The 19,775-nt window shown below is 38.3% G+C and overlaps 1 protein-coding gene across 1 annotated transcript in view; it reads left to right on the plus strand.

The window, feature by feature from the left end:
* The first annotated feature begins 4,371 nt into the window (after positions 1 to 4,371).
* Positions 4,372 to 19,775, plus strand: part of UBXN4 (UBX domain protein 4) — a 36,012-nt gene continuing 20,608 nt past the window's right edge. Inside the window, exons 1-5 of the mRNA XM_063106097.1 lie at positions 4,372 to 4,744; positions 11,130 to 11,232; positions 14,445 to 14,473; positions 14,978 to 15,096; positions 15,751 to 15,922. Coding sequence (XP_062962167.1) covers positions 4,663 to 4,744; positions 11,130 to 11,232; positions 14,445 to 14,473; positions 14,978 to 15,096; positions 15,751 to 15,922 — 505 coding nt within the window. The 5' untranslated portion in view covers positions 4,372 to 4,662. The remainder of the gene's footprint in view (positions 4,745 to 11,129; positions 11,233 to 14,444; positions 14,474 to 14,977; positions 15,097 to 15,750; positions 15,923 to 19,775) is intronic.

Raw genomic sequence — 19,775 nt, forward strand, 5'->3', positions numbered from 1 at the left:
CTGTTTCAAAGAAGAGCTCGTTGCAATGCAACCACTTATTTTGTAAAAAAGATGTCCATAAAACCTTGGAACCAAGCTCACTGGAAGTCTTTCATCTGTAGAACTAAAGGGTGGCAGTGAGAAGGAAAATAACAGGATATAACCCTACAGGGAAAGTGAGTGAATATGGTCAGGACCCCTCAGATGTTCAGAATCTTGCAGAACATCAAATGCACATGCGCTCAGGTGTTACTTGGCTATTGACTAATGTAATTGGGTATGTGCGCCCAGGTGTCCTAGGTTATGGACTTAAGTATAAAGGATGAGTGGCTCTGTTCCATGGCGCTCCCCCGCCCCCGGGAACTGGGGGGGGGGGCACATAGGGAGGCTGCTACTGCTGGCTGTTGCTGCCAGGACCCCGGGATGCCCCAAGAGGCCACTGCTGCTGTCACTGCTGTTGCTGGACTTGTAAGCTGCTGCTACTGCTGAGGACTGAGCTCGTGTTGTCTACCAGCTGGTTCCCAGGATCTTTCCCAGTTACTTAGCGTCGACCTGCATGTGAAGGGTTTATGACCCAGTCTGTACTATGTTTGAAGGGTCGGAGCCCTAGTCCTGGCAATACAAATGGAAACTTAGTATAACTAACATAATGTAACATTTTGACTTTAGTTATGAATTGCTTTAACAATACAACTGGCTGACAATAACCCTAGCAATACAATTAGTGTAGCTATTTCCTCAACCCGACAACTGGCGTAGTCATCTAGCTTTACAAACCCATTTCATATTTTGCCTCCTGCACACCAGAAAACAAACTTCTGTTTTAAGGGCCTGGGTATAAAAAGGAGCTTAACTTTTCATCAGTGATTCATGGCTATTTGAAAAACAGCATTGATATGACTTCCCCCAAGAGGCCATCCATCCCTGACCCTTCCTTCCTCTCTATTATAACCAGTATATGGATCTTTCATTTTATCCAAGTCTACTATTTGTCCCATAATAGGCACCCAAGTATTTGTTGAATGAGAGAAGGGAGAGAAGTCCATGCCAGAGGCATGATGCAAATAAAAACAGAGATGGTAAGGAGCATGCCCTAGACAGTGAATGAAAGAGGCTGGTTGGCCTAGAGATGTCAGATGGGGAAGAGAGGAAATAAACATTGGAAAAGTAGGTTGGAGCCAAGTTGTAGATGATTTTGAAGGGCTATGGAATGTGTACTTTATTTTTGGAGGCACTACAGAGACACTAAGGATTTTTAAGCAGGGACCAACATGTTAAATAATTTTTGGGGAAGATGGATATGATGTCATGGTGTAAGATGGACTGGAGAGCGGGCAGAAAGAGTAGTAAGGAAAGTTGTATAAATCTTTCAAGCATCAAGTGAGTAGGCAGGGCTCTGTCTTAATTGGGTTCAATGAAACAGACTGATCTGCTTGCAGGAGGATTATTAGGGAGTGAACTACGTTGGTAACAACACTGGTGAGATGCAGCTGTAACAGAAGTCTCAGATGATCCCAGGGAGGGCTGAAGATGGGAGGTCCTTCAGAGGCCAAAATGATGCAAGGGGCCCAGGCCTTTGTGCCTTCAGCTGAGTGCAACTCCCAAGGAGGAGAATACGAACAGAATAAATATGAACAGAATCTGCTATTTATCTCATTTTCCCTCCTATCTTCACAGGGGCCTCCCTCTTTGCTCTGTGCTCAATTTCTTGAAGACTAGTTCTTTTCCATCAGCATTTAGTTTTGTGCAAGTCTGTCCCATATTGAAAGAGTCTATCTCTCCCATTCCAAATCCCTGTCTTACTAATGTCCTTTCTTCCTCCTTCCCTTTACAGTGACTCCCCTTCTTGACACTCCTCTCACTCTTCATCCCACTGCCATCTGGCTTCCAGACAGAAGAACCCACCAAAACTGCTCTTGCTAAACTTATAATTACCTCTATGTTACTCAAAACGATGAGAATTTTGAAGTCTCATCTTAACTGACCCAACAGCAGCACTTAACATAACTTCTCACTCCCTTCTCTAACCTCTCTCTACCCTTGGTTTCTTTGGTATCACCCACTCTCCCATTTTACTCCAACTTATCCCCCTATCTTTCCTTGTAAGTCTCCTTTATTGGCTTATACGTTTTTATACAACCCTGTAAATGTTGGAGGTTTTAACACCTCAGTCATATTCTTGTCTCACCTCACTTTGCACAATCTCCTTAAGTAATAGCATCCTCCAGAGCTTCACTTAAGAACTGTGTAGAAGTCTCACATTCCCATCTCTAGTTAAGAACTGTTTTCTGATCTCGAAATCTATTTGCCTTACATCTTGTGAATGTCTCTCCAGCACTCCAAACACATGTCTAATATTGAACTCACATCTTCACACACCCCTCCCTACCAACCTGCCCTTCCTTCAGTGTTCCCTATCTCAGTACTACTTTCTTTATAATTTTTCAAGATGAAAACCTAAAATCCCTTCTTGACTCATTCTTCCTCAACCTCCACATCTAATCAATCAGAAAACCTGTTGGGTCTGCTTCCAAAATACAAAAGTATTCACTTCTCCATCTCCCTTACACATGGACAAGAGCCTATTAACCAGTCTCTTCACATTCACCCATTCCACTTTCGATCTAATGTACTTAATTGCCATGCTGCAACCTGAAAACACAAGTCTTATATGTAACTCTTCTGTTTAAAATTCTTTAATGGCTTTTTACAATCCTTAGAAAAATGACTGCAATCCTTAACATGACTTCCAAGGCCCTGGCTTATCTGATCCTTGCCTATCTTTCCAGCCTCATTTGCCCTACACTCCCCTTTCTGTGTTCTAGCTACATCGGGCATTTTTTAGCTCTTCAAAGTGCACTATATTTGCTTACTTCAGAGCCTTCACAGTGCTTCTTCCTCTGCCTGAAATGGTGTCTTCCTTTACCTTAGCTCCTAGATTTTTTTAACATTTCTTCATGAAGGCCTTTTCTAACCCTGTTAGTCCATGCTTGGTCCCATCTTCACACACTTCTATAGCACTCTGAATTTCCCTTCTTGCGGTATTCATCATCACTTACGATCACTTGTTCAATGTCTGCCTTCCTCATAGACTGTACAGTCCCAGCAGTCCCTTGGGCTGTGCGTAAATACGCAAGGCCTTCATCTGACTGCCTCACCTCCTTATCAATGCCAAGTACAATGCCTAGCTCATGGTAGATGAGCAATGAACATTTGATGAATGAATGAAAAGCTATGAATGATTCTTATACTATTTAATTCTAATATTAGGAGTAATTTTAGACATAGCTCTACTGGAAGAATTTCTAGGTTGATCAAATTTTAAGAAGTCTATTTAAAATTGATGTTAAATATTAATTCTTCCTGAGTGATGGTGTCCTATGTAAGAGCAACTGTAAATAGCATTATATTTCAGTTTATAATATCACTATATGAGAAATCTGACTGAAAAAAGTACAAAAACTGGAGTGCAATTTGTTAGCTATTTTTAGGTAAAATATTTGTAGCAAAAAGGGTATTTTCGGATGTATCACCTCTTTAATCCTGCGAAAATTGTCTAATGGCTGTACTGCTGGAAGAGAAATTTAATTGATGTAGAATGTAAACTGTAGTATACTGTAAAAGAATATGCAACTTTAAATAAACCATACAAGTCTTTTAGCTAATTGTTATTAAAGATCATGTAATTTCATGGAAATATTAAATATGGATCAGTTTTATTTTAAGGGCAATCCATCACAAAGTGCCGTATCTTGATTATAGGACATTCTCTCATAAAATTGAAAACGAAATCATTATATTTATTCTCTTGTATTACCGTGGAAAGTAGCCGGAAAATAAATATTCTCTGCTTTTGTGTGACTTTAGAAGGCAGCTATGCCAATAGCAATAATTAGTGTTTTGAGGGTTTTGAAATGATCTCTAGCCAGTGCCTATGAAATGTGAAGGCTTATATTCTACCAATACTTTCCCTCAGACACATGGGCTATTGGTATTACAGAAGGTGATGGTTGTGGTTTTTATCCTGTCTCTTCTACAAGGTTGGGGTGATAAATTCAATAGAAATCAAAGCCTCGGAGTAAATCCCTACAAAGCCCATTTAGGTCCGTGAGGAGACGATTTCCAGCAGAATTAAGGTCCCAGTGAGGCCGAGAGTAGCACATCCCAGTCAGAGCGACACTTCCCCTCTCCCTTTTATAGATTGTGTAGTGGCTCTCATTACTGCCCTCTCTACCCGTGCCCCGGGAACCACAGATACATTTTCCACACTATGGACGCGAACAAGCCTAAGAAGACTACAATTCCCGTCATGCCTCATTGCAGGCGCCGCCGACGTGCCGTAGCGTTTAGTCATCCTTCCCACTGCCTCCTTCCACTTCCTGGACCTCGGGGCCCGAGGCCTAGCTGGCGCGGGTACGCACCGACTTGCCAACGAGACAAGGCACTGAGGCGCTAAGCCGACGGCAACGTGTGGCGTCACGTGACGCGGAGCGGGCCTCTAGCGCGTGCTTACGCACAGCCCAAGGGGCCGCTGACGGGCGAGTTCGCTCCTGCGGAGCCGAAGACGGAGGCCGGACCAACAGGGGCTGCGGGGGCCTCGGCGTCCGACGAAGGGGCAGGGCGGGGCCAGCTCCGGGACCGGGGCTACCACACAAGAGCGAGCGCCTGGGCCCGAGGGGAGCGATGCTGTGGTTCCAGGGCGCCATTCCGGCCGCCATCGCGTCGGCCAAGAGGAGCGGCTCCGTCTTCGTGGTGTTCGTGGCAGGTGAAAGGGGCGGGGGCTCGAGGTGCGGCCCGGACGCCCCTCCGGCCTACCTTCTTCCTCTTCTCTCCCTAAGCCGCCGGTCTGCCCTCCGAGACGCGGGCACCTCTCGGCTGACACTGCCAGGGCTGCGCCTAAGACCCTGCTCCCCGGGTGCGGCTGCAGTCCCGCCGCCAGGGTCCCCACAAGGCCCGCCAGACCCCCACCGCCTAACTCCTTAGGGCCCAGGGAGCCGCCATCCTTTACTCCGTGCACCGAGAGGCCCGCGCTGCCCCCCCGTGGCTTCTCAGCGCCTCCCCGGTCCGTTTGGCATACAGCAGGCCTGGCCCCCACCTCCAGCCTCTCCCAGCACCCGGGCCGGAGGCACCGTCCGGGCCTGGTCCCCAAAGCGCGCTGAGCCCCGCCGACACCTCTCTGCGGGGGGCGAGGGGACGCGGCGAGCAAGCCCTCGCCTCCCAGCTCCGCTTGTCCCCGCAGAGCCTCTGACCAACTCGACGCAGCCAGACCCTCCACCGCCCCCTCTCCAGCGCTCCTCTCTGTCCCCAAGGACCCTCTTCCCCAAGAAAGGAACTTTCTTTAGTTCTTCCCGTTTAGTTCCTAATATTTAGGTGGGGGTAGGAACGGGCCATTAGGCAAGCAGTTGGGTTCGTAATTAGTTGTGGACTGTCAGAAAGAGAAAGCTGTGTCATCGGTAAGCAACAAAGAGAAACCACCTGATGTACACTGTTATTGGTGTTAGTATGTTCCTGAAACGTGAACTTTTGAGCTTTGTAGAGGTTTAATTTTTTTTATGACAGTTTTGGGAGGGGGTCTAATATGGAATAATTACTTTGTTGCAAGTTGGTTTTTATTTTTTACCGTTAGTTTATAAGAAGTAGACGTTCAGTCCTTGGTTCTTCCCTTTGTTGTCTTCCTAGCCTAAAACCTGCGTAGTTTCGAGAACGTTTACTAACTCATTTATCCTGTGTTTTTCTGGGTTATTTTGTTCCATATTCTCATGTTTTATTACTGAAATCTTGTAGATTTACAGTAAACCTTCTGCCTCTGTGGTTTTGCTCGTTCTCATTACATGGACCAAATCAATGTTTGTGACGACAGTTAATTTGAATTGTATTTCTTCAACTATTTGTGTCTAATAATGGTTTACTCATAATTCACTCACGTCTTTTAATAGTTCTATAACTTTATGCAGTGTAGTGACGAACAAGTTGTTGCTGAAGAAATTAGTCCTTGCAGTAGGTAGAACAAGTTTTATTATACCCATTTTATAGATGAGGAACTTAGGTCCATAGTCATAAGGTGACTTGCACCAGGGTCCAAAAATGATTTACATCTTGTCTTAACAATCATATTTTTTAGCAGCTTTAAAAAAAAGTGTCTTTTTTTTTGTTTCATAAGGAAAGAGTTAAACAGTTGTAGGCTATTTATGTAATAATTTAAATTAGTGTGGAAGTCAGGAAATCTAGGCTTATGGTATCATGTTTTTGAACAAAAAACACAATTGATGGTGTCCAAACATTCCTAGAAGGTACTCTTAAGGTAATCAGTTAATTTGAAAGAAGAAATGCTAGATTTAATTTTAAAAAATATTTGGAAACTCACTTGGAAACACTAGTGCAAAATATTGGAATAGTTAAAGTTATAGGTCTTGTACTTTGGGGTTTGTATGTATATATACATTCTTCAATTACCTTTTTTTCTTTGGCCGCTGGCTGGGAAGGGGATCCAAACCCTTGACCTTGACCAACACCATGCTCTAACCAACTGAGCTATCTTCAATTAACTTTCTGATGAGCATGTACATATATTTAGAATATTAATTACTCTGTTGCATGTTTGCAGGAAGACTTAGTTTGACAAAGGAGTCTGTCCCTTGACCTGTTCCAAAATACAGTTAGCCTTTTTAGAGTTTTAGCCAGTTAATCCCCCAGACTAAGTAGGATTAGTGTCACTCTAGGAACATGTAGACACTGGACTCATGAAACGCAATACTTACAGATTGCCTGGAGCTCTGCTCATAACTTTGAGGAATATTTCGAGAATTCATGATTTTCTTAGATCTGAGACCTCAACAATAATATACCAACTCAATGAAGAATTAAAAAGGTATATTGATAGCTGGAAGGAGTGGTCTCTAGGATACACTGTGCTTCAGAGAACTATTCAAATGAGAGACATTTTATTTATTTATTTATTTTATTTATTTTTTTAAAAGATGACCGGTAAGGGGATCTTAACCCTTGACTTGGTGTTGTCAGCACCACGCTCAGCCAGTGAGCGAACCGGCCATCCGTATATGGGATCCGAACCCGGGGCCTTGGTGTTCTCAGCACCACACTCTCCCGAGTGAGCCACGGGCCGGCCCCAAATGAGAGACATTTTAGACAAGTTGTTTTTACTTAGTGAAATTTTCATGGATGAAATAAAGAATATCGTAGACTTGATTGATGTTAGGAGACTGGAGAGATCACTGCTACTTCAGCCAACAAATTAAGGATTTTTGAACGAGGATTGTAGCTGTGTAAATTGAAAGAAGTAAAACTGAAAATGATTTTGATTTTCTTCTTGGGAAGGTAGAATAATCTGACAAGGAACCTGAAGCAATGGTATCTATTCACTGACTGGTATTGCTAGGCAGGCTAAAATTTGTTAATGATAGATAACCATTTACTGCCTTTTTTGGTTAATACAGACCACAAAAGCCTTTTAAGTTTTGAGCAGTTGAGAAGGGCTTGCTGTACTAGGGTCTGCAACTCATTGCTTCCAAGTTTGTACTGTTGGCTTTAAGTGCCTTCACTTTGCATACTGCTGATACCACCGAGGATACAATGTTTTCTCCTAAAGTTTTAGCCCTACCTAACTTCATAGCATAGTTGATAATTTGATTAAAAACAAGAATCTAAAGATAAAGAAATTGGCAATTAATAATCCCACTTAGCAGTAAGTATTAAGAAAGCTCTTATTAATTTGAGTAATTCCATTCAATTTTTAACATCTGCTGATCAGGCAGCTGCAGTTCTCATTAGGTTAAATTATGGACAGACACTGCCAGTGGGGATTTGACCTTTGGGACTCTGTATTAGTCAATTTCTGTTGCTTATAACAAAATACCTGGAACTGGGTTATTTGTAAGGACACAAAATTTATTGCTTACAGTTTTGGAGGCTGGGAAGTCCACAGTCCAGGGAACACATCTGGTGAGGGTCTTCCTTGGCGGTAATGCAGGGGTCTCACATGGCAGATGGCAGAACAGAGAGAGAGAGAGAGGGCCCACTTTTCAATTATCATAATAGGACTCCCACCCTCAGCAGTTACAGTGGGGATTAAGCTTCAGTGACTGAGTGACTGCAGACCCTACCCACATGGTACCATATAGGTGCGGGAGAAAAAAGCACCCACCTCACAAGAAGCATTTCCATATTTTTCACTACCTACGTGACATCCCAATTTAGATCCCTCACAGGATTTTCAAGCCTAAAAGTATGTTTACCGCCTAAACCTGTTTTTCTCTCCCAGTGTTCTTTGTCTAAGTAAGTGATACCACCATACTTCTGTTGGATAAACCATAAGTGTGGAAGTTGTCTTTGATTCTTGCTTCTCTTAACTCTTCTTCTCTTTTTGTTTCGTGCTTCCATTGTTCATGACATTACCAATCATACAGGGCTTTCCCTACACATGGATTTCTTATGCTTGGTGAACTATTCTGGCTCTTGGTGTGGCTCGGTTCTTTCATTCTTTAGGCTTGCCTTAAATGTCACCTCAGAGAGGGCTTCCCTGACCATTATAAAGAAGTCTTTCTCTTGTTATTTTCTTTCCTAGTTCTTTTTTCTGTAGCATTTTTACTGTAAATATTTATAGTTGTCCACTTGTTTTGAATTTTTTTTTTTTGTACTGTTAGATTTTAAGCTCCATTGAGGGCAAACAATGTCTCATTTGTTTTATCTTTAGTTTATATAGCCTAATGCTTAAAACAAAATAAATGTGAAATAAAATAGTGAATGTACAAAAGAATGAGTGAAAAGGATTCCTCACTCTTCACCGCCTTCTCTGAGAAGTGTTTATAGTAAGAATGTTTCCATATAGCTATATTCTAGGTTGATAGTCAGGTCATTTACTTGGAATTTTAGGGCTGGCCTATTAGTTCACTTGGGAGAACGTGGTGCTGATAACATCAGGATCGAGGGTTCAGATCCCCATACCAGCCAGCTGCCGCCAAAAACCAAAAACAAACAGTCTGTTACTTGGAATTTTTTATTCTCACCCCGTGGTCTCTGAAGACCATTCAGAATGATCTCATTTGCAAATGGTAATTTTCCCTCATTGTCAAAATCTGGGAGTCTGCTAATGGGGCATTCTTTTTGGTCTTGGTCTGTGGATACATTCTAGTTCCTGTTTACTTTTCCATGGCCAGATTTCTCAAACTCCTATTCCTGGTATTTCTGGATCTCATCTCACATAAGATGTATTCAAATGTACAGCATTAGATTCAAGTATCATAGACAGGCCAGGATACTCACTGTATCAGACATTTAGCTATTCTGCAGAATACTTAGTGCCTACTATATGCCATGTACTTACTGTATGCCAGGTTCTGTTGTAGGGATTTGAGTCTTACCAGTAGATAAGATGGAAAACAATTCTTGCCCTCATGGAACCTTCATTCTTGTTGGGGAGACAGAAAATAAACATAGTTAAAACACATGGTATATTATAGGTAATAAGTAATACAGGAAAAAAAAAAAACCCAGAGCTTTGGGAATGTCTGAAGGCTGTAATTTTAAAGTAATTAGGGAAGGCTTCATTGAGGTGATATTTGAGCTAAGATTTAAGGGAGTTGAGAATGAACCATGTAGATATTTGGAGGGAGAACATTTCATGTAGAGGAAACAACTAGTACAAAGACCTTGATGCTGGAGTGTCTTTCGTATTTGAAGAATAGAAAGGAAAGGAATAGCGAAAAATAAAAAGGAGCACCAGCCAGCTGCCAAGAAAAAAAAAAAAGAAAAAGGAAATGAGGTCAGAGAGGTAACTGGAGACCTGATGTGTAGGGCCTGGTGGGTCCTTGTAAAGATTTTGGCTTTTTCTTTGAGGAAAATGGGGAGCCATTATAGGATTTTGAGCAGAGAGTTGATGTGATCTTTCTTTTTAAAGAAAGTTGTTGTGTGAAGAATAGACTCAGCAGGGAGACTAGTTAGGAAGGAGGCTACTGTCCTTGTTTAGGTGAAAAGTGATAGCTTGGATCAGGGTGGTAGCAGTGGAAGTGGTAAGAAATAGTTACACTCTTGATATATTTTGTAGATGGTCAACTGAAGTCAAGGATAACTAAGGTTTTTGGCCTGATAACTGAAAAGATTGAGTTTACCATAAATAGATAACTGAGGTGGGGAAGACTAAGGGTGGATTAAATTGGGGAAGGAGGGTGAACCCAGGAAGAAAGAAGGTTACAAATGTAGGTAAATAATGGTGTCATTTTTGTAAAACAAAAAATGTGGCCTGAAAATATTTTCATAAGTGTGCAAATTGGCAGAGGTTACTCATTTTGAGAAAACAATTAGCTCAGCTAAACTCAGAAATATTTTTCAGTGACTTCCCTCTGCCCACCGATAAGTGGTTATACCAAAGTCTAGACATTACAGGTCTGAGCTGAAATAATCTCTTGATAAGTATAACTTTTAAAACATTTTTTCGTTGCAGCGTAACATACAGTATATTAAATGAGCATATATTAACACACCTGTGTATCTGTCATTCAGATCAAGATACAGAACATTTTCAGCACCCCAGAAGGCTCCTGCGTACTCTTTCCAAGTCAGTAGCACCTCCCCCTCCATCAAGGGGTCCACTATGCTGAATTTTATCACCATATATTAGTTTTGGCTCAGCATAACTTTTGTACTTAGTATACTTATAATAAAAGGCAAGTCCAAAACTGCAAACAGAATTGTACCTGCCTCTATCTACTGTGCAGGAATTTTGGAAAATAAATGCTGTGGGTCTGGAGACATTAAACTCAACAGAAAGGTGCTACATAAAGGAAGGGTAATGTACTTTTTTATTTTGTGAAATTATATGTACAAAAGCCAAAATAGGCACTGCACATTTCTACCTGTGACTTATTGTGATACTCTTTGCATCATAATTTGATTGTCTACTTTTAGAAAATACTTGGTATCATCAAAATAGCAGTGTTTTGTTTTCATTACTCTTTACTTTGTGAATAGTGTATGCAGTCACATTTTCATTTTATGGAAAATTCAGTTTTCATATTTGGTAGAAAATAGTATTTGTGGGATTATGTTTTATTAGAAGTTCCAGTTTTTCCAGGAAAAGCATTCGCAATTAGCAAACTCAGGCCTTATGTTACAAGAATCCTTGAAATGTTTTGTAGGTGAAGATGAGCAGTCTACACAGATGGCTGCAAGTTGGGAAGATGAGAAAGTAACAGAAGCATCTTCAAACAGTTTTGTTGCTATTAAAATTGATACCAAAAGGTTTGTTTATGTTTTAATATTTCATTAGTTTTTAATTTTATAATCATGGTCTTTGGTTGTGATTTATATTTATACTCTTGGACTATTAGAGTGTTGATGTTTTATGTTTTTGGATGTCTAAGGCATATTGGGAACTTAAATTCTGACTGCCATTTTCCAAATATATCATTATGTCTTGCTGAAAAAATTTCAAGTTTTTGTAGTCTTTCCAAGTCTACCATTATGTGATGCATACAAGTAATCAAAAGGAACTGTGATCCCACTCCAGTTACCAAGAACTTGGAAGTAACTAAATCATATATTGAATGTTTTTGACTACTTCTTTTGCATCCTGTTTTTGGAATGGAACTACTTAATTCAGTAGGAATAAGGACATTTAGGTCCTTCATAGTACCTGATATCTACAAGTCTGTTTTGTTTCTTCATTTTCTACTTTTATTGAACATTTCAAATATATATGAAAGTAACCGAATAGTGTAATGAACCTGATGTACTTGTCAGCTATCTTTGACAATTATCAACTCATGGTCATTCTTATTTCATCTATATATACCCCCGCTCATTTCTACTCATCCCATATAATTTGAAACAAATCACAGTTGTCATATCACTTCATCTATAAATATTTCAAGATGTGTCTGAAACATAGGATTCTTAATATTTTAACATAACTGTAATACTTCAAAAACAAATCAGTAATTCTTTAATATCATCAAATAACCAACCAGTGTTCAAATTTTCAATTGTCTCTTCAATTTTAATAATTTTATGTATTTGTTTTTTTGGCAACTGGCTAGTACAGGGATTGAACCCTGGATCTTGATGTTATCAGCACCGTGCTCTGACCTACTTAGCTAACTGGCCAGCTCTAATTTTAATAATTTATTACAGTGTTTATGGTTCAGGATCCATCAAGTTCCACTCACTGATGTGTTGATCTCTCTCAAGTCTCTTAGTCTGTAGGGTTCTCTTCCATCTCTCTCTCTCTCTCTCTTTTTCTTTCCAATTTGTTTTTTTAAGAAACCAGGTAATTTGTTCTGTACATGTGTTTCGTCATTTTGTACTGTCATTTCCTACTGTCTAGATTTTGTTAGTGGCCCTGTTAGTTTCATTTAGTTTGTTCCTTTCCTCTATTTCCTGTAAATTGATAGGTGGATTCAGATTTGATCCCCCTTCCCCCCTCAAAACTACTTCGTAGATGGTGATATGTCTTCCATCAGAAGGCACATAATACCCTGTTGTCTCTATGATGTTAGCAGCCATTGGTGATGTTAGCAGCCATTGGTGATCAGTGCCTACAAACATTAATTCATTAGCAGTTGCAAAATAGTATTCCTGTCCTTTTAATATTGATAATATCAGAATGAATAATGTGTTTGAAAATTACTGTCAAGATTAAAATGTTCAGAAATTTACCTGTAAGCTTATAAACTTCTTTAAAAATTTTTTATATTAACAAAAATGTTATATAAAGCAAATCATAGCCTGCCTCACAGCAGTTACTGAACTGTGTATTTATTGACCTGTAGAAGTTTTTTAAAAACAAAACTGTCAATATAAGTATATCATATCATTTTATTTACATTTTTCATTATCTTCCAGAAGCACCTTTTTGTTTGTTTGTTTTGGGCAGCTGGCTGGTACAGGGATCCAAACCCATGATTTTGGTGTTATCAGGCTGCACTCTATACACCCGAGGTAACTGGCCAGCCCTTCACACCCTTGACTTTGGTGTTATGAGCACCACCGTCTAACCAAGTGAGCTAACTGGCCAGCCCCGGAAGTACCTTTTAGAGTTGGCAATGGCAGGAAGAATATAGGAGTGTTTTGGGAATGTGGAAGACACGAGAATTTCACAGTTCTTGAGATTATATACAGACCGATTTATCTAGCATTTTAAAAAATAGAAGTTTCTATTAGTAGGTACAGGGATATCTGTATAGAGATGGTTGATCTTTGTGTAATGATGGACTGCCTTCTAATAAAATCTATTGTGTTTTTAAATTATGAAAAGTAAATTTTATTTATCATATAATAATAACTAAGAGTTACCTAATGTTCTGGGGACATTTTAGTGTATATATATTTTTGGAGATCAAATGCATTGAAAATAGATTGGTAGGAAATGCATCAAAAGTTTATAGTGGTTATTTCTGAGACGGTAGGATTTTTGGTAATTTTTTTCTTTATACTTTCCTATATTTTCAAATATTCTCATGATGATCATGCTTTATATTCAGAAAAAATTAAACTCTGTTGCATGAACACATTAATTTATCTCTTGGAATTATTTATCTGCATTGATCACTGTCTCTTATTGGTGTTATAAAAGTTGTCTTCCATCCCTGACCATTCAGTTCCTTTCTCTGGAGGCAGCCAAATCAACAGGTATTTATTTTCCTCCAATTTTTTACAAAAATGGTAGCATTTTGACACACTTTTCTTTTTTTTTTTTTTTTTCTTTGTGACTGGTAAGGGGATCAGAACCCTTGGCTTGGTGTCGCCCGCACCGCACTCAGCCAGTGAGCGCACCAGCCATCCCTATATAGGATCTGAACCCGCTGCCTTAGCGCTCCCAGCACCGCTGCGCTCCCAGCGCCGCACTCTCCTGAGTGAGCCACGAGTTCGGCCCCTGACACACTTTTCTATACTGTTTTTCTTTTTATGATTGTATAGTTAGTCAGTTTTTACTGGTGAATATTTAGGTTATTTTGAATTCTTTGTTATTATAGAGTATTACATTATCACAGGCACTAGTAAGTTATAGGCATTACATCTTCTTGTTACAGATTAACGTATGTATTCAGGAATACTATACTTAACTTGCTGCTGAGGAAACAGCATGGCAGATACTAACTCCATTTTCACCCACCAGATACAGCCACCAACTTGTGGGTTGTAAGAGCAAATCATACTTTAATCTGAAAATTATAAATCAAATAAACTGGGAACACTTATTCTGTTTTATGGAATAATGTGTTGCCTCATTCTAGAATCTCAGTAACACCAATTGAAATACTTAAAACAAAACAAAACAAAAGTCTTATGAAATAAGAATTACATTTTTATCCTTCCAGCTGATTACTGTGAAAGGAACTGACAATTTCAGAAAGATAATTATGATTGGTACAGTAAATTTTATAAAAAACAACTCAATATTTGGGAAATAGTTGCATTCATCTAGTGAGTTTCTGTTTCATTTTGTTTTACAGTGAAGCCTGCCTACAATTTTCACAAATCTGTATCCTTTCAATGAAGAATTGCATTTTTACCTTTTGGTTAATTCATAAAATCTAGAAATTATTCATTTTTATTTAGGAAATCATCTGTTCTTATTTATGTAAACTGTATTACTAAGTGTCCTTTGAGATAATACATTGTAGCTACTGGCAGAATAGGGAATTTTTTTTATGTGACTATCTGAAAAAGCAATATGGAGCAATTTGTTGGGATGTTAGAAGTAGCTGGTGGAGGCAGGTAGTAGCAGCAAGATGGATGTAAAAGAAAGAAAGTTATGATACAGGAAATTGTAGTAGATGTTCTTCACTCATATGCTATACAAGTAAATCAAATCATTTTACAGATTACGTGCAATACACACATAATACGGTAGTTTAAATTATAAACATGTTAGTGGATTATATTGTGAAATTCGCAAAGATAATTTATTTTGCTTTGTTATGAATAGTTTTACATAAAATCCTTTTGTTTCACATGAATTGTTAGACTTAATTAAACTGTACAGATCCTGTAGTGTGTGTTCCATCCAGTTTCTTTATTGGAGACAGTGGAATTCCCTTGGAAGTAATAGCAGGAAGTGTTTCTGCAGATGAACTTGTTACGAGAATTCACAAAGTCCGACAGGTGAGAAAGAAAACTGTTTTTTGCATAAATAGGGGAAAATGATTTGTTAGAAATTTGACATTGGAATATTTTTGGAGGCCCTCTGTATACTGAGGAAATTGCCATGCCATTAAACTTAAAAGGTAATAAATACTGTCTTTCTGGACTGGTTTTGAAAATAGTATTATGAAGTTGCAGGTGCCTATACTTAATACTTGAGTGACTTCTCAGTCTCCTCTTTAACCCCTGACACGAACCACATAAAGCACATCACCATTACTTTGTTGCAAGGAAGAGTTGCTGTCACATTAAAGCCTTAACTATATTGCTTGACATATTTTAAGAACTTTACACTCTATAATTTCTCATTTACACTCACTGTGGACAGTTGGTTAATATAAGCTTGTGACTTATTTTATTTATTTATTTTTTTAAATTCTGATTTGAAGGGAAATCAATAGTGTGCTTTAAAAAAATCTTTTTATGCCCATGCCAGTTGGCAGTTGAATTCCATAATGTGATTATGTTGTGTTTGGGATTATACATTTTAAATTCATATACTTATGAGAGTTTAGTACTTTTATAGAGTATAACTTGACTTAACTCATATTTTAGTCTCCTCTGCCATCATAAATTCAAAGTCTTATCTGTTAAATTCCAATTTGTTTTCTCTAGATGCACTCACTAAAAGGTGAGACATCAGTGGCAAATGGCAGCCAGTCAGAAAGTTCAGTGTCTACTCCGTCTGCCTCATTTGAACATAACACTTCTGAAAATTCTCAGTCCAGAAATGTAGAGCTTTGTGAGACACCATCTACTACTGATACAAAGTCAGATGCTGCAACAGGTAAATTTTAACATACCTTTTTGGTTAAAATCTTCATTTTAAAGACCACGGATTAGAATTTTTTAAAATAAATATATTCTATGTTTTTTTCTCTCACATTCATTTAACTTAAAATTTGTTAAAATTTAAAGGTTTTCTTAAATATATATGCATGCCATTCAGTGGCAAAAGAGGAGAAAATCTGTGAATGTTCCCTTCACTCCCAAATAGTCAGCAGACCAGAATAGTTGGTTTGTAATTTTTGCTATTGTCCTGTGGTTCAAGGAATGTCATTATGACACTTAGCAGTTTTATGAATCTCTTCCCAGCCTAGAGGATTTTGAAAAGTTCAAATTCACTTTGTATTTGGAATTGTTCATATAACCTCTAAAATGCTATATGTATTTAAGAGAATAATATTGTTTTATTATGAAATTGAGCTTGTAGAAATAGAGATGTGACTGCAAAGGAATTAATAGAAAAGACAACAGAGAAATTTTATACTGTGTGTTAAGGATTGTTCAGAGTTGTTTAATATAATATAGTTTTGTATAGGGCAACATAAGTTTAGGTAAACCAAGAAGTTAGAATATTAGTATCCTGAGACATGATCCTACTTCAGCATCCCAGTCTAGCTTCTATTTGAATAGATTTCATAATATAAAACTCATTACCTCAGCATCCGGGAAATGCAAATCAGAACCACATTGAGATACCATCTAACCCTAGTTAGGATGGCTAAAATCCAAAAGACTATGAACGATAAATGCTGGCGAGGTTGCGGAGAAAAAGGAACTCTCATACATTGTCGGTGGGACTGCAAAATGGTGCAGCCTCTATGGAAAATGGTATGGAGGTTCCTCAAACAATTGCAGATAGATCTACCATACGACCCAGCTATCCCACTGTTGGGAATATACCCAGAGGAATGGAAATCATCAAGTCGAAGGTATACCTGTTCCCCAATGTTCATCGCAGCACTCTTTACAATAGCCAAGAGTTGGAACCAGCCCAAATGTCCATCATCAGATGAGTGGATATGGAAAATGTGGTACATCTACAAAATGGAATACTACTCAGCTATAAAAACGAATGAAATACTGCCATTTGCAACAACATGGATGGACCTTGAGAGAATTATATTAAGTGAAACAAGTCAGGTACAGAAAGAGAAATACCACATGTTCTCACTTATTGGTGGGAGCTAAAAATTAATATATCAATTCACACACACACACACACACACACACACACACACACACACACACAAAAAAAAAAACGGGGGGGGGGAGAAGATAACAACCACAATTACTTGAAGTTGATACGACAAGCAAACAGAAAGGACATTGTTGGGGGGGAGAGGGGGAGGGAGAAGGGAGGGAGGTTTTGGTGATGGGGAGCAATAATCAGCCACAATGTATATTGACAAAATAAAATTAAAAAAAAAAAAAAAAGAAAAAGTGTAAATGGCCAATAAACATGTAAGAGGATAATTAAACTTGTTAAAAATCAAAAATACATTTTTTAAATGTAGATATCATTGTTCACCTATCAGATTGACAAAATTTTAATGTGTCAATTGTCAAGTTTAGAGAGAATATGTGGGAAATAAGTACTCTCATATTCTGCTGGTGGGAGCATAATTGGTACAGTCACTTTGAAATGTAATTTGTCAATAACAGTGAAATTAAAAATGCATATTACCCTCTGGAAAAATAAATAAATAAAATAAAACTCATTACCTTGTTAGGAAGCCTATTCTGTTATTGATCAGCTCTAGTTTTTAGAAAGATTCTTCCTTATATTGACTGAAATTTGATGCCCTATAACTTCCCATTAACTTTAATGCTACTTTGTGGAGTTACACATGAAAAATTTGAAGACCAGCTATCAGTCTCATTTTGAGGTTTTATATCCGTAGATCTTTCAAATTCTGGATGCATACAGAACTGGGGGACTGTATTATGGATATAGTCCATTTATGTCTACAACAGAATATATTTACCTGGATATTTATCATTCCCAAAATGCTTGCTTTCTTTTTTTTGTTTAAAATTAATTATTTTTAATCAAACATAATTGTACATATCTGTGAGGTACAGCGTTGAGTTTCAATACTTGTGTGCAATATATGATGCTCAAATCAGGATAATTAGTATATTCAACATTACACAATGTAATCATTTTTGTGGTCCTTTACCAATTTCCTGTTGACTGCCCTCCTTCCCACTCCTGGTAGCTTCAGTTTTGTTCTCTCCTTTTAACAGTTCAACAAATTATTGTGATTGTTGTATCTTTCTTTTTTTATTTGTTTGTTTGTTTTTAGTTCCCCTTTATGAGTGAGGACGTGGTATTTCTCTTTCTGTGACTGGTTTATTTCACTTAACATAAGTTTCTCTAAGTTCATCCATGTTGCTGTGAATGGCAGAATTACATTCTTTTTTATGGCAGAGTAATATTTTGTTGTGTATATATACCACATTTTCCTTATCCAGTCATCTGTTGATGGATATTTAGGTTGATTCCAACTCTTGGCTATCGTAAATGGAGCTGCAGTAAACATGGGAGTGCAGGTATCCCTTCAGCATGACGATTTCCATTCCTTTGGGTATACCCAGCAGTGGGATTGCTGAATTGTATGGCAGTTCTATCTAGTTGTTTGAGAAACCTCTGTACTGTTTTCCATATTCATTCCGTTTTGAAGATAACTGTTTCCCTCTGGTATAATTTTACTTCAGCCTAGAAAAAAATCCTTTTTCATTTCTTATTGTGCAGGTCTGTAGTTTTCCTTCTTGCTTGCTTGCTTTTTTCTTTTTCCTTTTTTTTGGGGGGGGGGGCTTGTTTTTATAATTTTCTTTTATCTGAAAATGTCTTTGTTTCATCTTCATACCGGAAGGATACTTTTGTTTGTTCATTTACTTTTGGCGGCTAGCCAGTACCTTTGTTAGATATAAAATTTGGGGGTTAGGCTGAGCCCGTGGCGTACTCGGGAGAGTGCGGCGCTGGGAGCACGGCGACGCTCCCGCCGCAGGTTCAGATCCTATATAGGAATGGCCGGTGCACTCACTGGCTGAGTGCTGGTCACGAAAAAGACAAAAAAAAAAAAAAAAAAAAAAAAAAATTGGGTTACCTTTGTTGGATATAAAATTTGGATGGTTACCTTTGTTGGATATAAAATTTGGGATTTATGATTACTGTTTCTTCAGCGCTCCAAGGGTGTGCCACTGTCTTCTGGTCTCCACAGTTTCTGATTAATTTTTGTACATTCTAATTGTTTCCCCCTGTATGGAATATGTTCATTTTCTCTAGCTACTTTCAGTATTTTCTCTTTCTTTGGTTTTCAGCAATTTGACTATGATATGCCTAGGGGTGTTGTTATTTGTATTTATACTGTTTAGGGTTTACTGAGCTTCTTGAACCCATAATGTATGACTTTCACCAAATTTGGGAAGTTGTGACTTATCTCTTCAAATTTGTTTTGTCCCTTTTCTCCTATCTTGCCAAAATTAATTACATGTATATTAGGCTTTGTGATATTGTCCCACAGGTTCAATTTTCTAATCTTTTTTCTCTTCCTCAGATTGGATAATTCTGTTGATCTATAAGTTCACTGACACTTTTTCATTTCCATTCTGCTGTTAAGCTCATCCAGTGAATTTTTTTATTTTAAATAAGATTAGGTAATACCTTTTAGTTCTAGGATTTCTATTTTGTCCTTCTTTATTATTATTACAACTTTTTATTTAGAAATAGTTGGACTTATAGAAGTTATAAAAATTCAGTGAGTTTCTAAGTACCCTTTATTCACATTTTATTGTTTTATTATCTTTTAATTCATTTCAAGCATATTTTTCTTTTATCTCATTGAGTTAAA

This window comes from Cynocephalus volans, chromosome 1 (assembly GCF_027409185.1).
Source record: "Cynocephalus volans isolate mCynVol1 chromosome 1, mCynVol1.pri, whole genome shotgun sequence".
NCBI lineage: Eukaryota > Metazoa > Chordata > Mammalia > Dermoptera > Cynocephalidae > Cynocephalus > Cynocephalus volans.